This window comes from Ursus americanus, chromosome 22 (genome assembly GCF_024610735.1).
Source record: "Ursus americanus isolate L20-20 chromosome 22, mUrsAme1.1.p, whole genome shotgun sequence".
In the NCBI taxonomy this organism is placed as follows: domain Eukaryota; kingdom Metazoa; phylum Chordata; class Mammalia; order Carnivora; family Ursidae; genus Ursus; species Ursus americanus.
The window spans coordinates 29,240,125-29,263,849 of NC_142148.1; the positions used below are offsets into that span (position 1 = coordinate 29,240,125).

At 56.0% G+C, this 23,725-nt stretch overlaps 2 protein-coding genes across 7 annotated transcripts; both read left to right on the forward strand.

The window, feature by feature from the left end:
- The first annotated feature begins 1,890 nt into the window (after positions 1-1,890).
- CDC25B (cell division cycle 25B) lies at positions 1,891-11,594 on the forward strand. Of its 4 annotated transcripts, none has more exons than XM_045808376.2 (16): positions 1,892-2,217; positions 3,074-3,183; positions 3,974-4,025; positions 5,847-5,888; positions 6,105-6,141; positions 6,389-6,511; positions 6,618-6,785; positions 6,937-7,071; positions 7,466-7,546; positions 7,647-7,823; positions 7,986-8,081; positions 8,662-8,724; positions 8,882-8,980; positions 9,194-9,327; positions 10,030-10,141; positions 10,289-11,594. In XM_045808376.2, exons 1-16 carry the CDS (start codon positions 2,018-2,020, stop codon positions 10,427-10,429), a joined length of 1,770 nt encoding a protein of 589 aa, XP_045664332.2. In that variant the 5' UTR covers positions 1,892-2,017; the 3' UTR covers positions 10,430-11,594. The 4 variants fall into 4 exon arrangements, with proteins under 4 accessions (XP_045664341.2, XP_045664332.2, XP_045664335.2 ...); XM_045808379.2 differs by having other exon boundaries at positions 1,893-2,217; positions 6,618-6,740; XM_045808385.2 differs by lacking the exon at positions 6,389-6,511 and having other exon boundaries at positions 1,891-2,217.
- A 3,556-nt stretch (positions 11,595-15,150) lies between these two features.
- On the forward strand, positions 15,151-23,520 carry AP5S1 (adaptor related protein complex 5 subunit sigma 1). Of its 3 annotated transcripts, none has more exons than XM_087853731.1 (3): positions 15,151-15,422; positions 20,899-21,090; positions 22,386-23,520. In XM_087853731.1, exons 1-3 carry the CDS (start codon positions 15,307-15,309, stop codon positions 22,810-22,812), a joined length of 735 nt encoding a protein of 244 aa, XP_087709857.1. In that variant the 5' UTR covers positions 15,151-15,306; the 3' UTR covers positions 22,813-23,520. The 3 variants fall into 3 exon arrangements, with proteins under 3 accessions (XP_087709857.1, XP_045664403.2, XP_045664411.2); XM_045808447.2 differs by lacking the exon at positions 15,151-15,422 and adding an exon at positions 19,507-19,828; XM_045808455.2 differs by lacking the exon at positions 15,151-15,422 and adding an exon at positions 19,840-20,191.
- The last annotated feature ends 205 nt before the right edge of the window (positions 23,521-23,725 follow it).

A 23,725-nucleotide genomic window follows, 5' to 3' on the forward strand; every position in this document is an offset into this window, starting at 1 on the left:
CCTCACTGCCCTCTGAGTGTGGAATTGGAAAGGATTCAAGAGTATAATACTCCCCCACCTTTTGTTGGCCACGCACACACCCCCTTTCCCCACACCCTGTAGAAATGCGTGTGTGCGTGTGTGTGTGTGCGTGTGCATGTGTGTGCATGCGTGTGTGTGTGCGTGTGTGCCGTGTGTGTGTCGTGTGTGCATGTGCGCGCGCGCGTGTGTGTGCGCGAGCGTGTGTGTGTGTGTGTGCGCGTGTGTGCGTGTGCGTGCGTGTGTGTGTTGGATGAAGGTAATCCCTGCTGGGTTGATTTTGAAAATGTAACCCCTCAGTTTTATTTCTGGTCTTGGAGGTGGGACTGTCTCCTCCCTCATCCACCCCCCTCCTCTCACCCACACCCTCACCCATCCCCCTCCCCAGGACAGTCACATCCTGGGCTGTGAGTAGTGGCTGGAGGTTGGGAACTGGATGCTTGATCCAGGGTGGGTGAACCTGAAACCTCAGCCCTGTCCAGCATGAAGCATAGCGCCTGACACATCACAGAAACTGAACAAAATGTTGGGAGAAGAAGAAGTCATGATCTGCACCCTCCTACCTCTCAGATAGAACTAGGGTCTTCCACGAGTCCCCTAGCCCACCCAACCGACCACCTCCAGGCCCTCCCTTCTGCCACTCCCACCCACTGCACCTTGGCTGGAGGGATGAGGCTGCAGGGAAGGGAAGCAGAGCCTGGGCCCCTGCTCTCCTGAGCTCTGCTCCACCCAGCCAGAGGCCCCCTCTTCCCTGGGGAGATGAGATGCAAAAGCACTTACTGCCCATTCACTTTTGGGTGCAGCCTTCCAGGGCTCATTCCAGGAAAACAAGTTTGCTGGGAAGTGATCAGTTAGAAGATGCTCAGTTTAAACTAGTGACAGATTCAGTTTCCCTGGTCGTCGAAGAAACACCAATTAATCAATGTGATGCCACTGACATCACTTTAGCCAAAACGTCAGTTGTCATGAGATATTTCCATAACTTGGTTCTGAGGTCGAAGACACTTCTTTGGCCGCAATCGCCAGAACCTATGGCTAGGTAAGCACGAGAGCCTTCTCTGAGGCTGCTGGAGAAAATTGGACCCCTTGCGGTCACATGAGTTATACGGAGGCCCCCACCTCCGGTCTACCTCCTGTGCGGGGTGGGGGGAGGCTCGGCTTGGCAATTACGCTTTACCGACGCTCCGTGCTGCCAGTCCAGAGGGCAGAGAGGCTGCAGGAGCGCCTGGGGTGAATTTCTGCTCTACCACTTGCCCCGTGTGACCTTGAACGAGTTAATGAAGTTTTCCACGCCTCAACGTCCCGGTCGATAAAGTAGAGTGGCGAACACGAACCGCACCGTGCAGCCGTGTTTGGCAAACTCCCGGAGTGGAGCCTCTCATGGTGCCTACTGGTGAGTGTAGGTGATGTTAAATCTCGGGGGGCGGGGGGGGAGGTTTCTCTCTGAGGCCACCCTAGAGGGTGCGGCTACCCTCTCTGCCGGGGGTAACTCCAAACCACATCCCGAGAAGCAGAATTTGGGAAGCCAAGATCCTCAAGTCCTGGCTGGGGGGGAGGGGGACGGGGGGCGGCGCGTGGAGGGTTAGGAGAAACCCCAATTCCTTAGTCCCGACCAGAGCCTGGAACTGGGCTGGGCTGGGCTGGTCAACCTCCGCGCCTTTCACCCCGCGGGCCCCGCCCTCGGTCCCGCCCTCCTCTAACCCGCGCCCCCATTGGTGGCGTCCGGCGGCGCGGCCGCTGTTATTTTTCGAATATATAAGGAGGTGGAGGTGGCAGCCGCTGCTTAGAGGCTTCCCGGACTGGTGGCCGGTCCCTGCGTCCCTCCACCCCGCCCCACCCTCCCCGCTTCCCTCTCCTCCCTTGCTCCGACCCCGTGGCTCTTCCTCCCTCCCTTCCCCCCCCTCCACCCCGGGCCCGCTCCCCACCTCATCCCGGCCAGCTGTGCCCGGCGTCGCCCCGCGCCCGGCCCTCCCTCCGGCCTTCGGCGAACCCCACCGCGATGGAGCTGCCCCAGCCGGAGCCCGCGCGGGGCCCGGCTCTCAGTCCGGCCGGCATGCGCGGTGGCGCCGAGCGTCCCAGCCACCTCCTGGGCCTCCAGCTGGGAGCTCATGGCCTCGTGGGGTCCCCGGAGCGCGCGGCCGCTTCCTCGCCGGTCACCACCCTCACCCATACCATGCACAACCTCGCCGGGCTTGGCAGGTAGGGGGCCCCATCGACGCTGGGTGCGGGGTGAGAGGCCCGCACAAGGGTGTTGATCCCGGGCCTCGCGTGGAACCCGGCGTGGGAGCCGACTCTGAGAAGCGGAGTGGGGAGGTGTCCAGGGTAGTGCCTGCTTCAGGGACCCGGGACTAGGGCGATGAGGCCAGGTCTGTGCTGAGCACACTCTCCAGGTGACTTGCTTTTGGCAGCACAAGCCTCTGGAGACACCCCCCCCCCCCCCCCCCCCGGCGCGTGCCTCTAACATGCTGTCTCCCTAATCTCTGCCCTAATCACCATTATTTTGCCCCAGGCAGGGGATCCACTCCCCCGGAGTGGGAACTTGAAGGTGGCGGAGGGTGGCTGGTTCTCTTACATCCATGCCCCTGCTCCCTCCACCCCCAGTTCTTTCTTGAGGTTAAGGGGTTAAACCCTGGTCCTGCTTGCTGAGCAACCTGCAGTGTCCAGGCTGGGTTGCCCTCAGCGGCAATGGAGACCTGAGTCTTGCCCTTGCTCCAGAAAGACTTGTGGATGGGTAGGGGTCTGAAGAGTTCTGGCGAAGGCCCTCCAGGGCTACTCTGCTGCCCTGCCACCCCCAGAATGGCCCTCAACGCACCTCCTTGCTCTTGCCCTGGGCTCACCTCCCTCTGAACCCAGGAGGACCTTTCTTAATCAACAGAGACAAGCTACTTAGAGCCTCCGCAGAAGACCTGAGAAGAGGGCAGACCCTCAGGGCCATCACCTTCCTGGGACAGGAGTGGGCCCTTCAGAGTTGGGTGGCTGGTGGGAACATGGGCCTGCTAGCCCTTGAGCCCCACCTTTACCTTTCCCCTTCCCTGGGTCCCTGTTGCCTTCCCAGCGACACTCCCAAGCGTCAGGTGGGCAGCCTGCTCACATGTCTATCCCTGTCCCGGCGGCGGGCATCTGAATCCTCCCTGTCCTCTGAGTCCTCTGAAGCTTCTGATGCAGGTGAGGCTCAAGGGTACCAGGGGACTTGGGGAGGCGGGTGCTGCCTGGGTCTCTCCACTTCCCTGCTTATCAGACTCACATTTTCCCCACAGCCTGGTGGGCCCAGGAGCCTCCACCTGCCCACCTCTGGTGGGGCTCACCACACCCAGCCCAGACTGGCTGAGCTGGGCGGGGCCCTCTGGGGGCGATGAGATCTTACCTGTTTAAAACCAGGCGCCAAAGTCCCTAAACCACAGCCCCAGCTGGGAGGCATGAGGGCTGAAAGTTGGTCATTTTGTAACATTCACTTGCCTTCAGCTGTAACCTTTTTCTTTAAAAAGGTGTTATCTCTTCTAGAACAAATTACTTTAAACCAGCTTAAGAAAAATGCTTAGCGAAGTTTTGGGTTAAAACCTATACAGAGGAGGGGATCAGTTGGTTAAGTGCCTGCCTTCGGCTCAGGTCATGATCCCAGGGTCCTGGGGTCAAGCCCCGTGTCAGGCTCCCTGCTCAGCAGGGAATCTGCTTCTCCTTCACCCTCTTCCTCTGTGTGCTCTCTCTTTCTCTCAAATAAATAAAATGTTAAAAAAAAAATAAAACCTATACAGAGGAGTTTTCATAGAAAACAGGGAATAGAGCCCTGCCCAATTTCAGGGGGGTTCATGGGCGGGTTTTTGTTTCATTTTTTTAATGTATCAAGCTCGAAAATAGAAACAGGTTTTTCCTTTCTCTGAATAGAGTTGGGACATGGCGGGGGAATGTGTGTAAAAGATGCTACTACTTTCAAAACCAAGGTTCTCTGTCCCCCCAGGTTTGTGTATGGATTCTCCCAGCCCCATGGACCCCCAGATGGCAGAGCAGACGTGAGTAGAGAAAAGGGATCCCCACTACCAAGGAGTTGGCGCCTGCCTTTGGGGATCCCAGTTCCAGCATAAACCCACCATGGAAGTCTGGGAGAGTGGACAGATCCCTCCAATCCACATGTCGGGGGGACCCATTGACCTCCCAAGTCCTGAGATTCTGCTTCCTGTCTCAGAGAAGGGTCTGCTTCCACAGGAGCAGCTGAGTGTGGTCTCAGGGCCAGGCGGGGGGGTTAGTGGCTTCTGGAAGCAGTGGATACTTCAGCCAGCCCTTGGCCTGTGGGAATACAGGTCTGCTGTGTCTCCCTTTTTTCTTTCACCTATACACGTGTTTTGTTTGTTTGTTTGTTTACCCTGTGAACGATCACAATTTAAAAATATGGTCCAACTAATTTGAAATTTTAATTCCCTGTAGGCCAAACAAAACAGTTATGGCAGGTTTGGTTCAGCCCTTGGCCATCCTATCAGCAACCTCTGGCTTCAGTGACCCTTTCTGGCCAACCCCTGAACCAGGCCCTTTATGAGAGAGAGTGGAGAGGGAGTTGTACTCAGGATAGATCCTTCCCCCTCGGTTGTGGGGCATGAGTAGTCTCTTCTAGAGCACAGCTGTCCCTATCCAGCTGTTAGAGCCCCAGCGGGGAGAACAGCTGCCAGGCATTAGTGGGGACAGCTGGGCATCCCCAGACTGGGCCGAGGGACTATGGCTTTGGGGTTAGGGCAGTGGCTGTCTTTCCTCCCACTGCCTTTGATCAGACTGGGCTGGGCCACAGGGTTTGTTCACAAACAGGAAACAGGGAGAGAACTGGGTGGGGGTGGGGGGACGGCAGGTTGGTTTTTTGTGGCAACCCAGAACCGTCCCTGCTTTACTCCTGAGGCGCAGGTGCAGACTGGAAACCAAACCAATAAAATTCACCATTCCTGATGCCAGGTTGTCTGGGCACAACCCCTCCCCACCCCTGGGAGTTATCCCCCTGACACTAGCCCTCAGTGGCCCCCCCACCTCTGCACCTGCTTTGACGGTTACAGTTTCTGTGTGTGTGTGTGTGTGTATGTGTGTGCGCGCGCCTGCGTTCGCATAGACACACAAAAGCCCTGCATGGCAGGTGGTCTCTGGTAACATAGCTAGGGGGTGGGGCCTATCTACAGAAGCTTGTGCCCCAGCCTCAAAAGGAACATCTGTTGGAATTCTTTGCCTGCTGGCCTCTTCTAAGGCAGGAGAAGGGGGTGGGACAGAGGCTGGGTCCTAGAAAATTCCATAGGAGGGAGGAGAGGATGTGACCCTGAACATTTGTCACTAGGGGGTCTGGCATGGCACACTGTGGCTGATCCAGGGGCACACTAAACCAGGCCCCTGTCCTGGGGGGAGCCAGGACAGCCCCACCGAAGGGGAGGGAAGCCCAGTCTTGCTGGCATCCAGACCCTGGAGATAAGGTCGGCCACGGTCTGTCATCATGGGACGGATGGATGCCTTTCCTGGCGGCCATATGGCCCCGCTGAGGTGATTTGCATACAGGTGGAAAGCCTGTGGGCAAGCTGGCAAGACCGTTGCCTTGGTAGCGCCTCAGCCACCCTGTGACCTGCCCCAGCTGTCTCCGTTGCTCCATTCTCTGGGCCCTCTTCCATTCAGGGCAGCCTTCAAAATCCCAGGCTGCTTCTCTTCTCCCCCCTCCCCAATACCTGGACCCCTGCAAGTCAACATTCTTCCCTTCCCTTTCTACTGGCCTGAGCCCTGACCGCCAGGCCTTGTGGACCGGGGCCTGAGGCTGGGGGTGGGCATTGGGCTGTAGGGGGAGGGGGGCTGCATGGGACTTTTCTCTCTCCTAGGTTTGAGCAGGCCATCCAGGCAGCCAGCCGAGTCATCCGAAAGTAAGTGTTCCAGCCTTCGTCATGCGGGCTCTAGTGGTCCACCTACCCCAGGCCTTCCCCATGCCCCCCCGCTGGATGGAGTAGACATGGGGAGGGTGCTCTCCCGTTGCCTCCCACAGGGACGCGCAGGGCTCCATGGTGGAGGGGCATCCTGTGTGCTCTCCTGCATGGGCCCCCTACTCTCCAGCCCTGACATCTCCCCCTTTCCTCCCGCAGCGAGCAGTTTGCCATTCGACGTTTCCAGTCTTTGCCAGTGAGTGCCCTCTGAGGCCTGACACTGGAGGAGGCTCAGGCCCTGGCCAGGCTTGAGGAGGGGCAGGAGGGATCCCAGAGGGTAGACTTGAAATGGTCTGGTATCCCTGGTCTGGTTGCGGGAGATGGGGTTTTGGAGGTGGACGGGCAACCTGGGGGAGTTGGAGGAGGGACGGGGGAAGGCAGGGCCAGGGCTGGTGCCAGAGGAATGCAGCCTTCAGTACCTGCTGCCCTACCTGGCTCTCTAGGTGAGGCTTCTGGGCCACAGCCCTGTGCTACGGAACATCACCAACTCCCAAGCGCCTGGCAGCTGGAGGAAGAGTGAGGCGTGTGGCCGAGCTGCCCGCAGCTCTGGGGAGGACAAAGAGAATGTGCGCTTCCAGAAGGCTGGAGTGGGAGCACTTCAGGGCGAGAAGGAAGGGGGTGTGCTGGGATGGTTCTCTGGCATTTGATGACACCTACCCATGTTGCCCACAGGATGGATTCATCTTCAAGATGCCATGGAAACCCCCGCATCCCAGCCATGCCCATGCTTTGGCTGAGTGGGCCGAACGCAGAGAAGCCTTTGCCCAGAGACCAAACTCAGCCCCCGACCTGATGGTACACTGGGAGAGCGGAACTCTGCAGAGCAGGCTTGCATGTAGGGTGGGTGCCCCTGAAGGCAGCCTGGGGGGGGAGGGGGTGGGGGAGGGGGAGCCTGAACCCTGAGGCAGCAGGAACCTTTTCTCAGAAGGGTGGGGATGGGGGCTGCCTCGGGTCCCCACCCCTGAGCAGCCTGTGTCTGTCCTGAGCACAGTGTCTCACCCCCGAGCGAAAGATGGAAGTACAGGAGCTGAGTCCCCCTGCCCGAAGCCGCTGCTCCCTGACTGCCACCCAGGGGGCCTCCGAAGAAGATGATGGCTTTGTGGACATCCTGGAGAGTGACTTAAAGGTAACTAGTTTTGCCCCACCAGGCCATCGGCCTCCCTTTCCTTGGGATCTCCCAAAAGAGGAAAGCCCTGACCTCCCTCCACGAGACTATGACTTCATCCCGATGTCAGAAGAGGAGTCGGTGCTAACAGAGTCGTCGTAGCCTCTGGTCTACCAGAGACTAGCAGGTGGCTGGTGCTGCTGTGAGGGAGGGCGCTGCAGGGCAGAGGCGAGTCTGACCTTCCCACATGGCCACACTTCTCAGCAAGCGGGGCCCTGCAGTTTCCTGGTGCTGGGGGCCCGCCCTGTGTGGAGGTGCTGGCAGGGCCAAAGAGGGCCATGCTGGAGGACTTGGGGCCTAATGGGCTGGCCTTTGCCCGCGGGTGTGACCATACCCTTTGCTGATTTGGCCTCAGGACGACAATGCAGTACCCCCAGGCATGGAGAGCCTCATTAGCGCCCCACTGGTCAAGACCTCAGAAAAGGAAGAAGAGCAGGTGGGTCTCTGGGGGTGGGGGCGCCACCTCAAACCTTGGGGATTGGTAGGGGGCAGGGGCGGGGTACTCTGACCCCCGACCTCCCCCTCCCCCCCGCCAGGACCTCATCATGTACAGCAAGTGCCAGCGGCTCTTCCGCTCTCCGTCCATGCCCTGCAGCGTGATCCGACCCATCCTCAAAAGGCTGGAGCGGCCCCACGACAGGGACCTGCCCGTACAGAGCAAGCGGAGGAAGAGCGGGACCCCTCCAGATGAGCAGCGGGAGGCTGAAGAACCTGTGGGTGCCCTTCTGGGATGGGGCTGGGCGGCCACTGTCCAAGTAGACCCTGCCAGCCCTTCTGGGCTGGGTTTGTGGCAGAGGGCAAGGTGCAGGGAAAGAGGTGCCAGCCACACTGAGAGGCAGCCTGGCCCCTGACCCTGGCCACCATCTACCCTGCAGAAAGCCCGTGTCCTCCGCTCCAAGTCCTTGTGTCATGATGAGATTGAGACGATCCTGGACAGTGACCACCGAGAACTGATCGGGGATTACTCCAAGGTACGAGTGGTGGGGACCCTCGGGAGGCTCGGTCCCTTACCGTGTGGCCCTCTGAGCTCAGCAGCGGCTTGGTTACCTCGTCCCCCCCCCCCGGCCCACCCCCGGCTTTGTCCATCACAGCTTATTCTTTATTCTCACCTTGACCTTGGTCTCCTGACTCTACCCCAGATCTGTCTGGGGCATCAGTTGTGTTTCAACCTTGGAAAACATTTCCAAGCTAACCTCTAGCTTGGAGCCTTGTCAGGCCTCATCTGGGGTGGGGGGTGGGGGGGGCTCTGCAGAGTGGGGGGGCAGGAGGCGAGGAGTTCATCTCTTCTGTTCCCTTCTTCATTTCCTCTTGGAAGGGGTTGTTCCCTAGATGTCAGACCCAAGAGGTGCCATAGGGTTGCTGTGGGAACCAGAGCTGAATTTGAAGGTCAAAGCAGGTGTGGCCTTCTGGGCTTGGGAAAGAAACTCCATCCTTTCCAGGCTCCTAGTCTGGCCAATTTCCCCTTTTTTCTCCTTTCTCTCTCTCCCTCCCTCTCTCTCTCCCCCTCTCCTTCCCCCCCCCTTCTCAATCTCTCTCTCCCCTTCCTTTCAGGCCTTCCTTCTGCAGACTGTGGATGGAAAGCACCAAGATCTCAAGTACATCTCACCAGAAACGGTACGCAGGGATGAGCCATTCTCCAGGCACACTTGGGATGGCTCTTTGCCTGTTAACCTTCCTTGGGGATGGGCTGCAAGGCCAGACCGGTGGTAGGGTTGGGGTCAGTCCCCTCCTGCCAGCCTGACCTGCTGGGACCCACCTCTGTGGCCCACAGATGGCAGCCTTGTTGGCAGGCAAGTTCAGCAACATCGTGGAGAGGTTTGTGATTGTGGACTGCAGGTACCCCTACGAGTACGAAGGCGGGCACATCAAGGTGAGGTGGGCTGATGGGGACAGGCCCCGAAGACCCACTAGTTCTGTCCTTCTGCGGGGAGGGTGAATCAGTGGAGGGGGGCAGCACCCTCTCATGGGGAAGGATTCTGTCCAGTAAAAGGTGGAATCGCCCGTCTGAAAGGTGGGGACGGCACTGGGAGGGATCTGCCACCCAGCCCCAGGGCTGTGGCCTGACCTCCAGCTTCTCTGGCAGACTGCCGTGAACCTGCCCCTGGAACGGGACGCTGAGACCTTCCTGCTACAGAGCCCCATCACCCCCTGTAATCTGGACAAGAGAATCATCCTCATTTTCCACTGTGAATTCTCATCGGAGCGCGGTCCCCGCATGTGAGTCCCTAGCTAGTGTCTGCTGCTGACCTTCCTGCCCAGGCTTTGGGGTACTGGAGCCATCTGATGCCCAAGAGGCCTGAGCCCAGCCCCAGCCACTACTAGACCTGGACCTCTAGTCTCCTGGCACCCTGGAGCAGACCTCACCCTCCTTTCCTGTGCATGGTACCCTTTTCCCACCTCCCTCTCCCCATCCTTCCCATCAGGCCTTATGTCCACCCTCCATTGTCACCCCCCCCCCCAAGATCTGGTTCCAAGTCTCCAGCAGTGTCCTTAATATCCAAGGGCCCTGTCCCAGGCCTCAGTGATGCTGACCCTTCCACGGTTTGACTGATCTTTCTGCTCCCCACCTCTCATGCTCACCAAGTTTTCTCCAGACCTCCTGAACAGATCTCTCGAATTTTGTCCACTTCTCTCCTTTATGTTTCCCCCTTCTCTGTCCAGGTCAGTTATCTCTAACAAAGATTGTGATCTGCCTTCTAGAAACAACCCCCTTGATTTTCCTCCTTCCTTTCACCTTCTCAACCTCCTCTGGATCCAGTAGCCGAACAGCCTAAAAGCATTCTTACGGCTGACGTTCCTGCATTCAAGCCTTCTGTGGCTCCCCAAGGCCCACAAAGGCGTGGGTGCAAAGAACAGGTCCCCTGAGGTATATCCTGCCACACCACCCAGCTCTGACCCCCACACCCCTGCTGGTCCCAGGTGCCGTTTCATCAGGGAACGCGACAGAGCTGCCAACGACTACCCCCGCCTCTACTACCCTGAGATGTATATCCTCAAGGGCGGCTATAAGGAGTTCTTCCCACAGCACCCGGTACCGTGGGTCAGGGTGGCTGGAGCCTTCGCGGGAGGGCTGGACTGCAGGGAATGGGCTCAGCCAGCCGGTAGCCAAAGGAGAAGGGAGGTTTCCTCTGAATGTTCCCACTCCCCCACATTGCCTGATCCTCCCATCCTGCCCTAGACCTTCTGTGAGCCCCAGGACTACCGGCCCATGAACCATGAAGCCTTCAGGGACGAGCTGAAGACCTTCCGCCTCAAGACCCGCAGCTGGGCTGGGGAGCGGAGCCGGCGGGAGCTCTGCAGCCGCTTGCAGGACCAGTGAGGGGCCAGCGCCGGTCCTGTCTGCCTTCTTGGCCTTGCTGCCTTGGTGCCAGCCACCCGGGGGCCTGCGGGGCTGAGGGTCTGCTGGAGGCCCCCGCTGCCATCCAGGGGAAGGACAGTGAGGCGGGCCTGTCCATCTGCCCCCAGCCCTGATCCGCATGTCTCACTTCAATCCTACCCCATATCCTCGTGCCACCCCCCCCAGCCCAGCCCAGCCCCTGGGAGAGCCCAGCCTGTTGACTTGGTGAAATTGGATTAAGTGCAGCTCAAAGGAAATATTTTGTGTCCAGCAGGAAGATTTTTGCTTTTTTTCCTTTTCTTGTTTGAGTTAACCCTTTGTCTTCTTGTGTCCAGAAAAGCCCCCTCTTTCCTAGAGGCTCTGTTTGTATGTGGCTGGGGGAAAGCCACAGCCCCTCCCCCCCCCCCCCCCCCCCCCGGGGATGGGCTAAAGCAGAACCAGGGGCGTTGGCACTCCTGGGTGTGTCTGCCCGTCCCCTTTCTCTTCCTCTCTTTCCTGTCCTGCGAGAACGCCTCTAACGCAAACAGAAGCTCTTACTCTTTCCTGTTTCAGTGTTACCTGAATGCTTGACTCGTTCGTCCGATTGCTGCCCATCTCAGGGGAGGCACAGGCTGAGATTTAGGGCCCTCTCTCCACTTGGGGTTAGAGACTCCAAACATTCATTAGCCACTCGACCCCAGCTTCTGTTGCCTCGGAAAGGGAGGACCTCATTGGGGGGCTGTCGGGTGAGGGCTAAGGTCTGTATCCTCAGCCCCTGGCAGCCCAGCCCCCACTGCTGTGAACCCCGGGGTCTGACCGGTCAGAACTTGCTGCTCTCTTGTTGTGGATGGACAGATGGACGAACGGATGGATGGTGGATGGATGGAGAGCGACGGATGCGCAATGTCCTGCACACGCAGACTGCTGAGTGGAAGCATGTCAGTGAGCGTGACCGCCTGCGGCAAGAATATATGTGTGTCTGTCTGTGTGGACAAAAATCTTTACACGTTAAGGTCTGGAAATATTCAAGACGAAATGTGGAAGCAGCGAAGCCAAGGACCGAGCCACGTCTGGATTCTGAATCTCAGGACGTGTGGAGGGCTGTGCGTGAAGGCCCTGTTGACTCATCTCTTCAGGCCTTGGTTCAATAAAGCACTGAGCAAGCTGAGTGACCGGCGTCGTGTCCTGTGGGCCTTGGACAAGAGCTTGGCAGATCCTGGCGGTGGGATAGGGCGAGGGCAGGTCAGCAGATGGGGGCCAGAAGACTCCTGCGGAGGTAGCCTCACGTTCTCTGCCCCAGGCAGCCTCGCCTAGTCTTCACGTGGCTACTCCAGACCCTTTGTGCTCCCCTTTCCTTTTTAAACATTTTATTTATTTATTTGACGGAGAGAGAGACAGCCAGCGAGAGAGGGAACACAAGCAGGGAGAGTGGGAGAGGAAGAAGCAGGCTCCCAGCATAGAAGCCCGAAGTGGGGCTCGATCCCAGGACTCTGGGCCCTGAGCCGAAGGCAGACGCTTAACCACTGAGCCACCCAGGAGCCCCTGTGCTCCCCTTTCCTAAACTGCATCGGGAGAGCCAAAGCAACCCTGTCTCTGCTCAAGAACCCTCAGTGGCTCCCCACGGCCCTCAGGATGAACTTAGAAGACTCCTGGCATGGCCCTTTAGGACCCGGGCCCTCCCCAGCCCCATTCCTCACCTCTTTTGACTCAAATCCCCATACCTTGTTCTTCACGTTTCCTTCCTTTGCATCATCAGGAACGTTCTTCCCCCATCTGTTGTTCCTCCTTTGAGACTCAATTTCAAATGTCATCTCCTCCCAGAAGCCTTCCTTCCTGCCCCATCGGAGAAATGACTTTCCTCTCAGTAACCCCACCAGAGGTTCCATCACCTAGGAGAGGCTGAGTTCAAGATCAAGCGAGTGGAAAAGGACCCATCTGGGAGAACCGGTCCCAGGCCCAAACCTGGTATCTCAGGAAATTCCCTCAGAATACCCCTGCAGGTGACCCCTGCCCCCAAATGTGAGTCTGTGATTGTAGGGCCTCCTCTGCACGTGTACAAACAAGGTAACTGCCTGATGCAGAGTGCAGACAACATGTTGGCCAGCATTATCACTTTCTGCCAAAGTTCATCTACCTTCTGAACTAGGTGGTGCCAGTGATTATTCACTCCATTTTGCAGATGAGAAAATGGAGGCTATTTTCTACCAGAGCAACAAGGGATTCCAGATTCCTAGGCTGAGTCGAAATGATGTTTGCCCTGTCTCCAGCTTTCCCCCCAAGATTCTTATGCCCAAAGGCTGGGGCTTCCCCCCCCACACCCCTCCCACAAGGGCACAATGGGTGGGCGGTGTCGGAGTGTGGCTTTGATGGTCTGGGGATGCTGGGCCTTTGCTCAGGGCGGGAGGGGCTCTGAAAGCTCCAGAAGCCCTCTCCACTGAGCAGGCAGCTGATACCAAGGATAACGTTCATTTGGGTAAGGGGACTTTCCCCAGAAAAGGAAAAAGTGTTGTGTAGATCCCTGAGAAACAGTAAGAAACAGGGAGGGAGAAGGCCCTGGGCACTGTCCCACTGAGATTTGCCAGCTCCACTCTGCTTAGGTGGCCTTGGGAAGTCCCCCTCCCTCCCTTCTGGTTATACAGAGGAGGAAGGCTGCTAGATGCTCAGAGAGGGCATACACTTGCCCCCAAGTCACACAGCAGATTCAAACACAGCAGGCATTTCAGCTGCCTAGGATTCTCCCATTCCTCACGTCCTGCCTTGGTCCCAGCCAAGGGGGTGGGGTTAGGCTGCCTGGCTTCTGTTCTGGGTGTCTAATTTCCACTCCATGGGTCAGGATCAGGCCACGTGGGGAGGAGAGAGCAATGGCACACCTGAGCTGTGTGCCAGGTGCTGACATCTGAGGCTACATCTGTCCCCATCATATCCCACCATCAGAATCACAGCTGTGGTCATGGGGCATGTAGACTCTTCCAGACACATATTGTCTCCTAAGCTTACCAGGGAGGTATATAGCTCATTTTGCAGGGGAAGAGGAGGAGGAGGCAGGGAGAGGGCCCTTGGTTAAGCTGGGAAACAAAACTTTCCCCAGAGAAGGTCCTGGTGCTGACATATGCCGTGAGGAGAACGGGCCTGAGCCTGGGAAAGGGGATGCCAGAGGTTTGCCCCTCCAACTCAAGCCAGGACCCCATCTACTCCTGGGAAGTTCAGGGGATGGGGCAGAGGTGTTCCGATTCCTCCTCCTGCCCAGCAAGAGAAGCTGTAACTTTCTTCCTGAATGTTCATAAAGGGGAGCAGATCAGGCAAGGAAGCAGTTTAAAAACCTGGGCTGCAGGCCAGTTTTAAAGGTTGTTTTGCTTGGGCCAGGGTGGGGCAGGAATTCCAGCCTGGGAGCAGCCGCATGAAGCCTGCTTACATGGTTAAAGAGCTTTGTGGGGCCAGGCACAGGCGGGGAGCTGGCCAAGTCAGTCGGCACTAGTGGGGTCTGGACATCATCTGAATTGCTCACTGGGTCCCTTGTAATAACAATTTTTAAAAATGTTTTTATTTTTTTAAAAGATTTTATTTGTCAGAGAGAGAGCGTGCACTCAAGCAGGGGGAGTGGCAGGCAGAGGGGAGAAGCAGGCTCCCTCTGAGCACAGAGCCCTATGTGGAACTCGATCCCAGGACCCTGGGATCATGACCCGAGCCGAAGGCAGACGCTTAGCTGACTGAGCCACCCAGGTGTCCCTAAAAAATGTTTTTAGATTGAAGAATAATCAACATTTCATCAAGGGTACACCTCTTAAGCACAGAGCACAGACCCAAGGAACCACCACACAGCTCAGGATACAGGACCTTTCTAGAATCCCATGAGGCTCCGTCATGCTCCCTCCCCATTGCCTGCACTCCAAGGGTCCTCACTATTCTGACCTCCATCACGGTAGATTCATTTCTCCTGTTCTTGAGTTTCATACCCATGAAATCGTACAGTTCATGCTCTCATGTCTAACCTCTTTCAGCATGATGTCAAGGTTCATTTATGTTTCCTTTTGCAGGGGTTTTTGTTCCTGCTCACTGCTGTATAGTATTCCATCAGACAGACATAGTCCTGAATTGAATTATTCATTCTGCATCTATTTCTTTTGGTTTTCACATTAAAAAAAAAAACTAAGATATAATTTATATGCAGTCACATTCACCCATTTGAGCGTATGGTTCTGTTCTGTGAGTTCTGATGGATGCATGCAGTTGCATAACCACCAGCACAATCAGGCTATAGAGCATTTTTATTCTGCCCTTGGTAGATTATTTGGGATGATTTCCAATGGTACTGGGAGTATACCCAGGAGTGGAACTGCTGGGTGGCCGTGTGTTCGTTCAGCTTCAGCGTGCTTGCTATACTGTTACCTTCCCACCAGTGGAGCCTGAGGGTTCTCTTGTTCTATATGCTCAGCAAAATGGGGTGAATTTTAATTTCTCTCCCTTAGCCAGAAAACTGGGTTGTTGTATAAGGCAAAGTGCTCTCTTAAGTGCTGAACCTACGCTCTGCGGCTCGGCGGCAGCGAGGGTGCAAGCCTCACAAACCCAGCCTGTTCTCTGACTCTACTAGGTGGAAATATTAGTCTTCAGTTTTTTCCTCCCGTCAGATTCTTTAAAAAGTTCAAGTGACTCTTTGGAGTTCATTGGCTGGATGTCATTGGCTTGAGTTCATCCCCCCACAACAGCTCCCAGTCTTCTAGAAAACTTGGGGTTTCTAAAAAGTCTTCATCCTTGGAATTGAACACAGAGGCACCCGCTTTCCAGAGGCAATAAAACTGTTGGTGCAGAAAGGAGCAATGTTTAGACAAGGAGGTCCACAGCCTTGTGGAATCTGGAAACAATCAGGAGAGGGAAGTTGAGTAATGATGGAGAAGTGGCTGGTCTACGGCCAGGAAAGTCATGCCTTGAGAGAACCCTGCAGGATGTGGATTTGTTCCAGTCGATTGTTCAAAGAAGACAGTTGGTTATGGGACAGAAGGTAAGAGGCATTCCCACCCAACCCACGCAGGAATTCATGTGGGTGCCAGGGGGTGTGAGGCTAGGGCTGCCTCTGCCCCACCTAGCCTGCAACTAGCACACGCCCCTGGGAGGGGGTGGCTGCACAGGCCTCCGGCAGCCAGGCTCTGAGTCAGCGGGGCCGGGGCAGCAGGAGGGGAGGGAGCCTCACGTGGCTGGGCTTGAGCCGCCTCGTGGGGCCTCCTGGCTGTCAGCCCTGCAGGAAGCGTGGCTGTTTGAAAGGACGAATCACACAGGGCCTCATCCTCCTGGAGCCCAGCCAAGACTGCTTCCATGGGGCCCAGGGCTCCCTGAAGGTGGGATGGAGCTCCCAGGGTTGGGTTGTAGAAAGTAAGCAGGGCTGGGGTTGGAGGAGGCTTATGGCCTTCTGGAGCTGGGAGCAGGGGCCGAGCCAGCCCCTGGGGTGACTGTGAGGGGACAGGGGAGAAGGGGACACACCAGGGGAAGGGAGGGAGCAATCTGAAATCTTTCGACATGCACATCTCCCTTAGCACATGTGTAACATCAGGAAAGTTACTTGATCTCCCTGTGCCTTAATTTTTACATTTGTAAAATGGGGGTTGTAAAGCCCCTCCTTCAAAGGGTTGCGGATTGGATCAAAAGTTAGCGTATGTAAAGCACTCAGAACAGAGCCTGTCTATAGCAAGTGCCATACAACAGTCTGCTGGGGCTGTTATGACTTAGGGCCAGTGTGAGGATTACAGGATTACAAGATCAGACAGGTAAAAAGGAGGAGCCTGAAGACAATCAAAAGAGAGGGGTCCAGGCTGAGGGTTTCCTCCCTTTCTGCACATGGGCAAGAGCAGTCAGGTGCCATGTCCCCTGGGTGATGGGTTGCAGGAGAAAACCCCAGCTGTTGTGTGTAGGGTGGTGGCCTACTGCACCAGTCCAGGCAGCAGTGAGGAAGCTGTGGAAGGGGATGTGGTGGAGACAGAGGAGGAAGCCGTCTGTGTGGTCGGTGGGAGGCTGCCCACACAGGGCAATGCCATCTCTGAGGAGGCCTAGGGAGGAGCGGGGGGACAAAAGGACAAGGCTTGTCTGACTTTGGCCCGCTTTATTCTAGGGCATTAACATTATCTACTTAATCTCAGCCTGCCTGGATTCTCAAAAAAGCAGATCCCCTCTTCTTAGTTTGCTGCTATACTCTTCAAGAAATGGCTAGACATCCTAATCAGGGAGTCCTTCAAAAAATCCACTGCCTGAGGCTGGCAGATTCCACCCAATTGCCCTCCCCACACCCAGAAGTAGGTGGTTGCTCGACTAGTCTGATGTGAGGACTCAAGATCATCAGTAAGGGTTTCCAGCTGTCAAAAACCAATGGGGCTGTCTCTAAGGAGTGAGTTCCCTGTCCTTAGGGGTGTGTAAGCAGGACCTGGGAGTTGGTCCTGATGTCCAGGAGAAGCAGCAGAACTTCCCAAGCCAGGCTGCCTACCAGTGATTCAGGATACTGCTGTGGCTTGGGTTGGTGGGGAATGGGACCTGCTTTCCAAATTGAATCAGTATCAGTGACTGTGCACACATCGCAGTGGTGGGCACCAAGGGGTACTAGAAAAGGGGCACTGTGGGGTAGGCCTCGCCCTGACGTGGGGCAGACAGCAGTGGAGGGTGGGAGTCTGGGCGAGGGGCCGATGCAAGAGGCTGTAGGCATACCAGCCCCCCCCCCCCCCAATTCACAGGACCACTGAGAAGAACAGGGCTGGGGAGTGGGGTGATGGCACATCTGCCCACAGCCAGAGGGAGGGGAGGGGAAATGACAGGAAGGTGTGGTCCCCAGCCACTTCTAGACAGGTGGGCCGGGCCTTAAACCCAGCTACCTGCTTCCTTAAAGCTCTAATTTTTTTGTAGTGCTTTAATTTTACTTTTCTTCCTTCTCTACTCAGTTTCTGTCTCTACCTCTCTCTGTTCCATATCCCACAAACCCATATCTGTGCCTATCGTACGCCTGGCCTGGCTGCAATCTGTAGGGTAACCACTCTGAAAGCCTCACACACATGAACATGGAACACATGCTACCTCCATCACACTCAGACTGTCCCATTTTGTCTTCAGGGCAGGTCTTATAACTCCAAGAAGCACCGGGAAGTTCAGCCTGCCCATCCCTCTGCCTCTGCCTCCCATCAGACCAGAAGGCCTCACTTGCTTTCCAGTGCTGACCAACACCTCTCTGACACCTTTTCCTGTCCTGCCTCTGTATTAATGGTTGTCAACATTTATTGATTTACTGAGTGCCTACCATATGCCAGGCAACACCCTGACCTCTTCACCACATGCTGCCTCACTTAGGAATGAATTAGACTGTGTATAACAGCAACCCCACACAGCTGGTTAGCAAAATCAACATTGTGTGCTCTTCCCTCAGCAGGAAGGCTCTGCAACATCTTGGGGGACCCAGGCTCCTTCCTGCCTCGCTGACCTCAGCACCGGGCTTTTGACCTGGAAGGCACAGGTTGGCAGAGGGCTGCAAAAAGTCAGGAATGACACCTGAGTCTGCTCTGCTGTTTATCAGGACACCACCTCCATCTGGGGTCTTCCACAGCCCTCCATGGTAGTGGCTCAGGCTAGTTTCTCACTGCTGTCTCCTTCACATACCTCATACAAGGCCAACCAGCCCCTCAGGGGCCTGCGACTTGGAGTGGATTCACTGCCCAAGGAGTGGACAGAGGCTGGAATACTGTGTTCCAGATGCCAGGTGGCCCCAAGCAACCAGAGCCCTCTGCCAGCTCTCTGCTGTAATCAGCTAGCAGACATGGGTTCTGGCTGAGACTGATAGGGACCAGGAAACAGGAACTGAGCCAACATGACTCCCAGCCTTGTGACTGAGTCCCCACACCGTCTCTGGGTCTGTCCCTCCATCTACAAATATATTTATGTGTTGTACCTGTGGTCAAAATGCCCAGATGTCCTGGTCTGCCCCTGGCCGCACCTCCTCTAGCCTTCCTTCAGTGTCCCCCTGCCCATGTCCTATGGCCAAAGGGGCCCGGAATACATGCCCTGCCCTTGGAGGGTCCTGGCTCCAGGGTCCCTGCCTGGGCTGCCCTGCTTTGCATTTCTTCTCTCAGCAAGGAGCGTGCATGGCCCTGGGGAGGGAGGATGAGTGCCATAGCCTGGGTATGCCCCATGGGCGACACCACCACCACAGGCAGACCCTCAACAATGGGTGCAAAGGGGACAACTGAATGCTAATGGGCAGTCCAGGCAAGAAGGTTTCCCCTGAAATTTGGTCTGAGCACATTTTGAAGGGCAAAAGAAGGGGAGGAAAGGGCATTCCAGGCTGAGGGAACAGCCAGTGTAGAGGCTCTGAGGCACAGAACACTGGGAGTCTTGATGCGTTCACATGCCAATAGGTAAAAGAGCGTGCACATGCCTGTGTGAGAATGCCCAGGGTAGGCAGTGAGGCTAAGGACAGAACTTGCAGGGCCTCAAACACCTCTGGGCCAAGCCTCGAACTGGGGCTTTCATCCCACCGCTTGGCTCCGGATGCTGGTGCTTGGCAGCGCCCCTTTCAGTTTGAAGTAAGTCTCTTCACTATACCTTTGATGGCCTCCCTCAAAGAGGGGTCACCTTGTTAGAGCCGGAGCATGAAAGGAAAAACGGGTCAGCCTGCTACACCCTATGGAGTTTCACTGGGGCCCAAGGAAGTGACTCACCAGCCAGGAACACACGGGGACAGGGTGGGGACAAATTTGAATCGTTCTACTCCAAAACGAACCCCGGTCTTAATCCGCTGCGGGAATCCACAACCCCAAACCCTACCCCACTAACTGCCTAAACATGCATCTTTCCCTTAAAGTCACAATTGCCACAAATAAAGCCCAGGAATCTGCGTTTTAACAGGCACCCTAGTGACTCCCACGCATACTGGCCAGTTCGAGAACCGGCCCTGTACCTTTAGGCCCCACGAGCCTCACAAGCCTGGCAGGGACCGCAGAGGTCCGAACCCCGCCCGCCCGGGACGACGCGACCACCCGGCCTTTTCCCGAAGGTTCACACGCTGGGCCGCTGCGCCCCCTCGCGGTTGCCGGGGGCGGTGGCCTGGGACTCGGCTGGTCCAGGGCTCCGAGCGGGAGCCCCCACACCGGGTCTGGGAATAGCCCGCGTGGGCCCTGCTGGGAGTTCGAATCAAGGGGTCTTTGGTCGGAGGGCGAAAGCCGCCCGCGCCGGAGTTCAAGCGTCAGAACACGACCCCTCCCACTCACGGAACAGTACACCTGACGTGGGGGGCGTCGCCCCCGCCCGGGCCCCTTGCGCGCATTTGCGCGCGCCCGCGACCGGTGTGCGCAGGCGCTCAAGAGCCGCGCCCCCGCCATTGCTCTTCTGGTGCGGAGTGGAGCGGCCCGTTAGCAGAAGTCCGCGAGCAGGGAAGGAAGGGTGAGTAGGACGCCTGGAGGACAGCGGCCCCGGGGCTGAAGGGGCAGCACACTCAGGGCGGGGTGCTCCGCTTAGGTCTGTTTGACTGGAGCAAGGAACTACAATCCCCCAAATGCACTGCGCCGCAGGCTTGAGCGAGGCAGTGACGTGAGGGTTTTGGTCGCTACCATTTCTCTGTGAGTGTGTGTGGGGCCGGGGGGAGGGACACGGTGGCGAAGGCTGATGACGCACTCTTCATGAGGCTGGAGGGTCACCGGAGGTCAGCGCCGGGTCAGCGGGCTGCCGTTCTCAAAGCGCCTTCGCGAACCTTCCTGCTTGACCAATTTAAACTGACGATCCACTTACTCTTAATTACAGATCCAGGTATCTGCTTCCAGTGTGTCCGCTGCTTCCCACCCTGGGCCGGCCACTGACCAGCCAGACGCTACTATTATTAGTGTCATTATATAGTAGACTTTATTTTTAAATAATCTGGAACTTGTAGAAAATTTCAGTTTTCTTATAAAGAATTTCCCTACACCCTTTGATAGTTAAGTTAGCTGCAGCTACGATGCCGTTTTACCTCTGTATTTAGAGGTACTTCAGTGTGTATTTTCTAAAAACGAGGACATTCGCCTACGTTCAGAACCAGGTAACATTGATCAAGACTGTTACCTAAAATGTTTCCAGTTGTCCTAATGATGCTGTATGTTGAAACTACCCTTTTGGATGGAGACCCCATCACACCGTGCATTCAGCTGCCCTATCTCCTTAGTCTCCGTCAGTCTGGAGCAGCTCCCTGGTGTCCCTTGATTCTCATGATTTTGACACTTTTGAAGATTCCTGGCCGTTTGTTTTGTAGAACCGGGTTTGGGGTTATCTGCGATTTCTTCACCATTTGACTCTGCTGTGGACAGAAGTGCTGCTGACCAGACACCATTATTCAGGGGCAGGGAGTGTGTCTTGGGTGGCAGAGGAGGACCAGTGACCAGCCACAGCAGCCTCTGGACATGCTCCCAGACCCGTTTTGTGGTTACCTCCCCTGCTGGGCTTTCACACTCATCTCACCAAAGTCTCTGGCTTCCCTGTAGTGCCCACCCCGGAGCCATGGTCCACGCTTTCCTCATCCACACCTTGCGGGCTCCCCAGGCCCAGGACACGGGCCTTTGTCGAGTGCTCTACTCCTGTGTCTTTGGTGCTGAGAATTCAGCCGATGACCCACGACCACATGGTGCTGAGAGGGACAGGCTCCTCCGAAAGGAGCAGATTTTGGCTGTGGCCAGGTAACACACAGACCTTCATTGAACACATGCCTGATTGTTGTAGGCTTTCTGAGAGGGCACAGAGAATCAGACTAAGAAGCAGAGAGATAGTTTGAGTAGTGTTTCCACGAGTCATCCACAGTTGTTCACAAGTATTTTGTGAAAAGGGGTTAAAGAAATAATAATGCTATTGTCATCATCATTACTATTATAGCTAGCATTAATGGAGCTTGTACATCTGTGCTGTGTTTATGTTCTGAGCATTTCATGTATATGAACTCATTAATTCTTGTAACAGTCTATTGAGATAGATGTAGTTATTACCCCACCTTATAGAGGAGTAAACTGAGGTACAGGCACAGGAACTTAAGCTGCCCAAGGTTATGCAGCTAGAACATGGCAGAGCTGGGATTTGAGTGTAGGCAGTAAACTTTGGAACAGTTTAAGTGTGTTTTGCAGTGTAGGACTTCTCAGAGCTATTAGTATATGTGTAGGTTTTATGAATCCCTAAGGAGGATAGAGAATGTGGTACATGGGAACTCTGAGCCCAGAGCCTCCTGAAAGCCAGGGATCCACAGAGAACAGTTTAGGAAACACTGTTCCAGATGTGATGGCTGGCCTTGGACTTTCCCATCCCTGACCCAGATGGAGCCAGCAAGTGCCAGAATCTCTTTGCCTCTCTGCATTCTGTGGCAGGTGGGTGCGGGGTGGGGTGGGGGGATTAACATTCTGGGGCAGCCCTGTGCTAGCCTTTTGCCATCCCTCTTTTCCTCTGGGCCTCCACCCCCCTCCTGTGGCACAGAAAACCAAAGGCCTTTAAAAGCAGCCTGTGCACGGCCCAAATTAGAAGGTGATTCAGGAGGGATCAGAGTATGATTTCAAAAGCCTAAATGGCCAAGTGGAAGGTCTTTCTTTTTCGTTTGGAGAGGGTTGCAGTGTGGGATGGGGGTGGAGAAGTTGGACAGCTTAGTTGAACATGGCTTTTACTTCTCATGGCTTGCTTTTCTTTATGTTAAGGAGGCCTCTGTGAAGCTGGTGGGGCAGGATCTTTTTCCCCTGGTGCCCTTTCCTGGCCGAAGGGGCTGTGTTCAAAACCTGCCTTCTCTTGAACACATGGAGTGAAATAGTTCAGGGCCTGGAGACAGGAGCCTGGATTCCTTTCATGGCTCATGCTTCCTGCTCTGTGGTCCTGAGCAAGTCATTTAATCTCTCGGGGGCTCAGTTTCTACATCTGAGGTACAGAATTAAAAGCAGCTCTCAGTTCTAAGGGTGGTCATGAGGATGACAGAAGTCAGTGACCCATCCACTCTCCCCAGGCAGGTGGAATCCATGTGCCGGCTGCAGCAGCAGGCATCTGGCCGGACCCCCCTGGACCTGCAGCCTCAGTCCTCAGATGAGCCAGTGCCCCTGCATGAGGCCCCCCTTGGGGCCTTCCGCCTGGCAGCAGGGGACCCTTTCCAGGAGCCTCGGACAGTGGTATGGCTGGGTGTGCTCTCATTAGGGTTTGTCCTGGTGCTGGATGCCCACGAGAACCTGCTGCTGGCTGAGAGCACACTCCGGTTGCTGGCACGCCTCCTTCTCGACCACCTCCGCCTGCTGACCCCCAGCACCAACCTTCTGCTTCGGGCTGATCGCATCGAGGGCATCCTCACCCGCTTCCTGCCCCATGGTCAACTGCTCTTCCTCAATGACCAGTTTGTCCAGGGTCTGGAGAAGGAATTCAGTGCTGCGTGGCCCCGCTGACCCCTCACTGGGATAGGACTTTCTGAAAGGGCAAGGAGGGAGGACAGGGATGGATGGACACAGAGCCAGGTGAAGCTTGGCATCGGCCTCCTTCCCAGCCTGCTCCCAACTCTGGCATGGTACCACACCCAGGACAAGTGGACAGCACAAGCTGGCAGAAAAGGGGGCTGGGCAGAGGGTGGTGGGGAGGAATCCCAGAACATCCTGTGCCTGGAGTTGCCATGTGACTCATTCATCCTGTTGCCGTGGGCCAGCCGCACCTGTCCTTGACCCCAGTTTCTCCCATCTCCGGCAGCCAGCCCCCAAAACAGTCCACCAGTTGCTAGTGTTGGAGCATGAGGAGCGGAACTCAGCCCACTTTCCGCTTCCAAACCCACAGTCATCACGGTGCAAAGGGAATCTGAGACTCCCAGGGTGGTGGAGCTGGCTGCTGCCTTTGCACCCATTTAGGCAACATTATGACCAAGGATTTTGTCAGTGAGGGCCTGCTCGGTGTCCAGCCCCACCATAGTTCACAAATGTGTCATTCATTCAGCAGGGGGATTCTGTAGCTCATTTTGGGCTCAGCCCTTGCCCACCAGAGAGCCTTGAGATAATCATAGGTTTCCTTCGTCTGCAGGGAGAGAAGGTACCATCAGGTGGGTGCAAGAGGTCTGGCCAGGATGAAGTTGTCTTTCTCATTTTGAATTAAAAGCCCTGATTATGTAATTTCACGCTCCTGTTCCTGTAAGTTTCCCTAATGCATATTTCCTTCGATGATTACTTGCCTCTTTGTATGGCCCTGAGCTGGCTTTCTGAGCCTTCATGGTCAGAGATACCCCCAAGAAGCATCTTGAGAGGTCTCTACCTCTTGTGCCCCACATCACCCCTGTCTCCTTATGTGCCTCCTTTGGATGGTAGCACTTGTTTTCTC